Source organism: Oratosquilla oratoria, chromosome 25 (genome assembly GCF_046742065.1).
Source record: "Oratosquilla oratoria isolate Oo_2021 chromosome 25, ASM4674206v1, whole genome shotgun sequence".
NCBI classification, from domain to species: domain Eukaryota; kingdom Metazoa; phylum Arthropoda; class Malacostraca; order Stomatopoda; family Squillidae; genus Oratosquilla; species Oratosquilla oratoria.
The window spans coordinates 18,580,500-18,588,342 of NC_134801.1; the positions used below are offsets into that span (position 1 = coordinate 18,580,500).

The 7,843-nt window shown below is 36.9% G+C and overlaps 1 protein-coding gene across 2 annotated transcripts in view; it reads left to right on the forward strand.

Moving 5' to 3' along the window:
- Positions 1-7,843, forward strand: part of mTor (serine/threonine-protein kinase Tor) — a 175,131-nt gene that overhangs the window by 8,186 nt on the left and 159,102 nt on the right. For both annotated transcript variants that reach the window (XM_076208449.1, XM_076208450.1), the window contains exons 2-4: positions 29-177; positions 6,989-7,097; positions 7,447-7,528. In XM_076208449.1, the coding sequence (XP_076064564.1) occupies positions 64-177; positions 6,989-7,097; positions 7,447-7,528 (305 nt within the window). In that variant the 5' untranslated portion in view covers positions 29-63. The remainder of the gene's footprint in view (positions 1-28; positions 178-6,988; positions 7,098-7,446; positions 7,529-7,843) is intronic.

The window sequence follows — 7,843 nt, forward strand, 5'->3', positions numbered from 1 at the left end:
ACTAATGTTGATTCATTTGTTTTTTCAGTGTTGGTATGCTTGTGAAGAGAACAGGACATCAAAATGAGTCAAGCAAAGATGAATCAGTTCGTGACGGAACTGAAATCCCGTCATGAAGAGACACGTATCAAGGCAGCATGGGACTTGCAGCGTTTTGTCACAACAGAACTTCGGGAGGTGAGAGTGACAAGTGTAATGAGTAGATTGAAAGTATAACTTTGTCTCAGTAGAACTTCAGCAGATAAGATTCCCAAGTGTAATCTCTAGATTAGAAGTATAACTTGTTTGGGGTCATTAGATGTTCGTAGTTATGGTATTGATGAGAGTGGAGCAATTCTTTGTGTTTGTTAGTGAATCCATTTATGTTTATCTGTAGTATGTTAAGGGTGTATTTATGTTTGGTTGTGTTTGTGAGTGTGAAGGTTATTTTGTCTTGGTTACAGCTCCAGTTTTTTGGGTACTGGTTTTTGTTTGTTATGTTGTACATTTTCAGTTCAACCAATTGTGGCATGTGTTGCATTTGATGGATGTATATGCTTAGTTAATATGTTTAGTTCAATTGGGGTATGTGTAGGGGCTTAGGTTGATTTCTGTGTCACTTGTGAATAGGAGGAAAAATAGAAGGGGAGGCACTAGTACACAGACTTCCTTATGTGAAAAACACCTAAGCAAGATGCTGTAATGATCATAATATATTGTATATTATTTGTTTTTGTTTTGTTATCATTTGTGTGTTTGATTCTCATTTATTATTAGTTATATTGTCAATTTATTATTATTTACTATTTACCTCTTTGTTTATTATTTAACTATACCTATGCATTTATTTATGTATTTTATTTGTTATTTACATTATTATAGTTTTTATTTATTAATTCTCTTCTTTGCTCCAGGGGTGGTAGTTTCAGTTTAGACAATCTTTGCTTGTAAGTCAGTTTTGAAAGTGTTGGAGCCATCTTTGTCATTGCTCTTTGGATTCTTTCTATTTTCCTTATATTCTTTTTTGTACTGGGTGTCCATAGTCACTGTGTACTCTAATCTTGGTCTTATCAGTATGACTTGTATTTTCTTTACCATTACTTCATCCAAGTAATTAAAAGCCACTTTTATTGATCCTAATAAAATGTAGGTTTCTCTGATTGTTTTCTTTATCTGCTTGTCTGGGGACATGTCTTTGGTGATGATTACTCCTAGGTCCTTTTCAGAACCAACTTTCTTTACTTCCTTAGCACTGATTTTATATTATCTTGATATTCTTTTTTTACTTTTTCCAAATTCCATTATACTACATTTCTTAATGTTGAAGTCCACTTCCCACTTCTGACTCCATTCCCAGACCTTGTCCAGATCTCTCTGTAGCGATTCACAATCTTTTTCCGTACTTTCTTTAGTAGTTTTGCGTCATCTGCAAAGAAGTTCATGTAACATTCTACACCTTTGTCCATGTCATTTACATATATAGCAAACATTACCAGAGCCAGTGCTGAACCCTGTAGGACTCCACTTCTCATTTCTTCCCAAGTAGAGTTTTTATCTGAGCACCACTCTCATTTTTTTCCCATGCAAGAAATCTTCCATCCATTTCAATAGTTTCCTGTGTATACTTCCTGTTTCAAGTTTGCTTAATTTTTTGTGTGGTACTTTTTCAAATGCCTTTTGTAAGTCCAGGAAAGCACACTCTGCCCATCTATTCCTTTCTTTCATTATACTGTATCTATTAACCCCTTCCATACGGTGCCGCACACGTAGGCGTCATGGGGAGCGAGTGTATTCGCGAGGCTGCCATATCGGCGTCTTGATTATATTTATTGTAGTCGCCCCTTCATAATGACATTCTTTCTAATTCTTTTGTAATCGCATTTTCTATGGTTATCAAAATTCACGGGTGAAGAGAGAACGATCGATATAAGCGGTGACTATATTTTATGATGCGAGTATTATTACGACACGTCGTACGGCTGGCATTGGCTGCTGCCACCGAGATCTAAGTCCATGACGCCTACGTGTGCGGCACCGTATGGAAGGGGTTAAGCTTGAATAGTAACAGATCAAATTTGTGGCACATGACCTTCCCTGTCTAAATCTGAATTGTCTTGGATTTATTATATTGTTCTCCAGATGTTTGATAACTTGCTCTAAAATTTTGGCTAATGTACTTATAAGGGAGACCTGTCTATAGTTTGTTGGGTCTTCCTTTTCGCCTTTATATATTGGCATGATATTGTCATTTTTCCAGTCTTATGGTACCTTTCCTTCTTTGAGTAAACAATATATTATCTTTATATTTGGTCCATTAGTTCATCTATACATTCTTTTAGTATCCAGTTTGCAATTCATCTGGGCCATGTGATTTCCTGACATCAATGTTCATTATTTGGTCCCTTGTTTCTTCCTGTGTCACAATTATTTCTCTCATTGGTGAAGATCTTTCTCCCCTTCCTTCATCCCAATTGTGTATGTTTTCTTTAGTAAATACAGATTTGAAATGTTCATAATTTCAACCATATTTATATCCTCAGTGTATTCTATGTTTCCTTGATGTAGTTTTACTATTTTCCATTTATTTTTTAGTTCACCATTTACTTTTATATAGAATGATTTAGGTTGATCTTTACATTTATCTATTATGTCTTTTTCATAGTTTCTTTTTTCTTCCCTGCATATTTTGTATATATTCATTTCTTAGTTTGATATGTATTTGCCCCTTTCCTTTTTTTTTCATCTTTTCCAAGCTTTGTCTCTTTTATCTTTTGCCTCACTACATTTTTTTATTATACCAATATTTAATGTACGCCTTTTCCTGTTTTTGTTTTGGTACATATTTATCCACCCCATTCATTGTAGATTTCTTTTAAAATCATCCATTTCTCTTCCATCTGTATTTCTTCATTAAAGAATATTTCTGTGTTTCTCATTTCTCCCTATATGTATGTCCTCTTTTAGTTCGAGCTCAAGTAGTATGTGGTCACTCTTCCCAATTAGTGTCTTATATTCCATTTTTATCCACAATTTCAGGCTCTGATGTAAATATTAAATCTAGTCTCAAAGGCTCTTCACTATTTCTATATCTGGTATTCTCTTTTACCCATTGAGTCATTGTGTATTCAATGGTCATGTCCAGTAGTATGTTTCCATATTGGTCCTCTCCACCCTTCACTGTCATCTCCCAATATATTTCTTTAGAGTTAAAATCACCCATAATTACTAGATTTCCTCCTTTCAGCATTACATTTAATGTATGCATTTTGTCTTAAACATGTTTATTTTATTTATTATTATTATTATTATTATTATTATTATTATTATTATTATCATTATTAAAAAGTGTGATGAGAAATGGATATTTGGGAATGGATGCTAAGAGGAGATTGAATGAAGGTATGATTGTGCCGACAGCACTGTATGGGGCAGAAACATGGAACATGAGAGAGGAAGAGAGAAGGAGTTTGAATTTGTTTGAGATGAGGTGTCTGAGAAGTATGATAGGGGTTACTAGGCTGGATAGAGAGAAATGTGGAGGTGAGGAGGAGAACAGAGGTGGAAAGGGAGTTGGGAGATAGGGTGGATGATGGATGTTGTGATCCATGAGGTGGAATGGGTGGGGGATGAGGGGTGAGGGAGTATGTGTGAGAAAAATTTGACGCAGCCCAAAGGGATTCTCCCCTTCTCCTTTTCTGCATGAGTGGACGGAGAAGGGGGGGTCGCCGATTTAATGAAGCGGCCTTGCTGTGGATGTGCTGTGTCATGCAACACTGCTTCTGACCCTGGGTGGTGGGTAGGATGCAGGGATGACCCGTCATCCAGGAGGTGCCAAGATGAGAGGGAGGGAAGAGGGTGGAGGGGAGTGGAGTGTGATAGGGATGGAATGGGTGGGAGTGGTTTTTATGCCTTTTGTTTTTTGGGTAGCTCCCTTATAAGGGGGGGAAAAGCCTTTGGTATATGTATGTATGTATTATTATTATTATTTATTTATTTTTTATTATTATTATTTTTTTTCTATTATTATTATTTTTTTTTACATATACCAAGGGCTTTTTCCTCCTTACAAATGAGGTAGCCAAAGTCAAAGGCATTAATCCACTCCCACCCATTTCATCCCCACATACTCCACTCCCATTCACCACCCCTCCCTCCCTCCCTCTTGGCTTCTCCTGGATGATGGTTCATTCCTCCATCTCACCCACTGCCCTGGGTCAGAAGCAATGCAGCAAGACACAGCACATCCACAGCAAGGCCACTTAATTAAATTGGCAACCGCCCCACCTGTCTCTGTCCCCTCATGCAGAAAAAGATGAGAGGGGAAGAAATAAGAAATCCCTTCAGGCTGTGTCAAAATATCATTCACACATACTCCCTCACCCCCCCCTTCCATGCATTACAGCATCATCCATACACAGCCATTCTATACTCACCCCTATCTTCTGTCTTTTCCCTTCCTCAACAGACACTCTCCTCTTTCCCAATGCCCCTTTTACCCCATCCATCCATCTCATCCTCGGTTGCCCCCTCATGTCCCTCCACCTCTGCCTTCCATACCTCTTTTACTAATCTTTATTCAATCTTTCCATGTGTCCAAACCATCCCAATATGCTTCCATCCACCCTATCTCCCAACTCTCTTTTCACCACCACTCTCCTCCTCACCTCCTCATTTCTCACTCTATCCAGCCTAGTAACACCCATCATAGTTGTAAGGCCTTTCATCTCAAATTCATTTAAACTCCTCACTCATGTTCCATGTTTCTGCCCCATACAGTGGTGTTGACACAATCACTCCTTCATATAATCTCCTCTTAGCATCTATTCCCAAATGTCTATTCCTCATTACACTTTTTAATCCACTAAGGCATTTACTGGCTTCTCTCAGTCTACATTCCAATTCCACCTCCACTACTTCCTTTCCTGCCATATTGGCCCCCAAGTATCTAAAACTATCTACTTCCTCCAGTCTCTCCCTTAACCCATTCAACTCCGATGACAAGATGTCTTGTCATTTGGTCAAATAAAACAAAAAATCATAATAAAACACCAAAATGTTTGATCAAACACCAGAAAAATAGGACTACTGACGTCATATTTTTCTGGTGTTTGATCAAACATTTTGGTGTTTTATGATTTTTTGTTTTATTTGACCAAATGACAAGACATCTTGTCATCGGAGTTGAATGGGTTAATACAGTCAAACCTTAGTTTTCGAACATAATTCATTCCAAAAATCTGTTCTAAAACCGAATCATATTTTCCCAAAACAAATGATGTAAAAGAGATTAATTCATTCTAGATGAATGCTTATGTACTTCTGTTCTTAAAATTTTCAAACCATCCTCAACTTGCTTTAAATACAAAATCATCAGCATTTGTACCAGGGCTTTTCTTTACTAGATCATTGTAAATTGCTAACTCTTTCTCACATATAAATGCTTGAGAGAGATTCTATCACCTGTTAACTGTTTCTCATTTATATAAACAAGCAACAACTTTTCCACTTCCTCAAGTATTTGTGGTTGTTGTTTACTAATGACGGTCACTCCTTTTGCAACATCAGTTGACTTTATCACTTCTTTATTCTTGAGAATAGTGCAAATTGTAGACTTTGCCATACTGTACTGCATAGTAAGATCAGATGCACGAATGCCATTTTTGTGTTTTGTGATAATTTCTTCTTTCATTTCAATTGTTTTTCTCACAACTTTTCTTTTTCCTTAACCAGTATCACTTATTGTTTTCCTTGGAGCCATGACTGAAGGCTAGTGTAGGAAAAATAAATACTGAATTCGATAAAATTGATAACGAAAACACAGCGCAACTATTAAGCTCAGTGGTCAACAGAGAACTGTTTACATTTCATTAGTGGCCACGTGTTAGCATTGTTCAAGAACCGAAATTTTGTTAGAAAACAGAGGTATTTCCAGCTCAAATTTTTTGTTTGAAAACTGATTTGTTCAAGCTCAGAGACGATCGAGAACTAAGGATTGACTGTACAGTGAGACCTCTCATTAACGGACATTAATTAGCTGTGTTTGCGGTGTTTTCGCTGTTTTTGGTGTTTTGGAGTGGTTTTTGGGTGGCATAGTGATTGCACGCACTAAACAACAGCACTAAAAACACCGAAAACACAGCGAAACACCGCAAACTCAGCTAATTAACGTCCGTTAATGAGAGGTCACACTGTACTTTCAATTTGCTGCCATCTTCTCCCTTTGTGCATCTCATCACCTTACTTTTACCCACATTTATCTTCAAATTCCTTCGTTCATACAACTTCCCAAACTCTGCCATTAACATACCTAATCCCCCTCTGATCCTGCTACAAGCACAGTGTCGTTAGCAAACAACAACTGACTTATCTCCCATTTTTCTCCATTTTCTTTAACCATCTCCAATTCCTGACCTTTACCTCTTGCACCACCCTATCCATGTGTAAATTGAACAGCCAAGGCAATATGACACATTCCTGAAATCACTCACTTTCTCCATTTCTGATAGTAACACAGGCTCTACTACTATCATAAAAACTCTTGACTGCTCTAAACAGCTTTCCTCCTATCCCATACATCTGCAATACTCCCCACAGTGCCTTCCTGGCTACCCTGTCATAAGCATTTTCCAAATACATAAAGGCCCAAAAAACATCCTTACCTTTCCCTAAAGCTTTCTTACATATCTGCCTGTACCACAAAATTGTGATCCATGCAATCCCTACCTGTCCTCACCAATTACTCCCTCTATTTCTCTCCTAATCCTCTCAATTAAAATCCTCCCAAAAACCTTGCCAACTTAAAAATTAGTGTTAGTATACAACTTATTTTTAATGTAATGGGTAATTTTTTTCTTTATAAATTTTAGAGAATAGTGTTAATATTCAATTGATATTTAATGTGATGGACACAATATGAAAGTTGATTAATAGATATATTTGTCATAACTTTAAGATGTTTTAATCAATGGTTTACCTAAACTAAACTAACAGCTCACATTTCAATATTCAGGTTTCCCTAGATGAACATCTTGCTTTTTTGGATGAGATCAATCGGCATATATATGACATGGTGTCATCAAATGACATCAATGAGAAGAAAGGAGGAATTTATGCTATCAGTAAGTTATTCTTTAAAAAAAATTGGTGATCTTAGCTCTCCCAGGAATGGCAACATGAATTACATATTGCCACAAATAGAAAAGCAAATGATGCATTAGCAAGTTCAGTATTCCACCAGATTATAGGTTTTCAATGAATTTGCATAAAATATTATAGAATTGTATGGGAAATTTAAAGTTGTGGTGACTTAATCAACTCTGGCCATTCCTGAGAGGGTGAATGTTTCATTGTGATATAATTTAGATATTGCATTATTTATATATTTCAGAATGAAATTTTGACAAAACTCCAATTACTTATCATATTTGTTGTGAGAATTATATGACCTTTCTAACCTGAATTTTACAGTGAGCTTGGTTGATATAGATGTTGGCCAAACTGGGCATAGAATTAGCCGATTTGCCAACCACTTAAGAAGTTTGTTCAACAGGTAAGACATTTTTGTAGTATTTTTATTATATATACAGAATATATATGTGTACACACATACAAATATATATCTGTCTATATACCAAAGTCTTCTTTTCCCATACAAGGGAGGTAGCTAAGTCAAAAGGTATGCACCCACTCCCACCCATTCCACTCCCATCCACCTCCCATCTCGGCTCCTCATGGCCAGTCATCCCTGTATTCTGCTCACTGCCCAGGGTCTGAAGCAATTCAGCAAAATACAGCACACCCAAACAAGGCTGCTTCGTTTAATTGGTGACCCACCTTTATGTCCTCTCATGGAGAAAAAGAGATG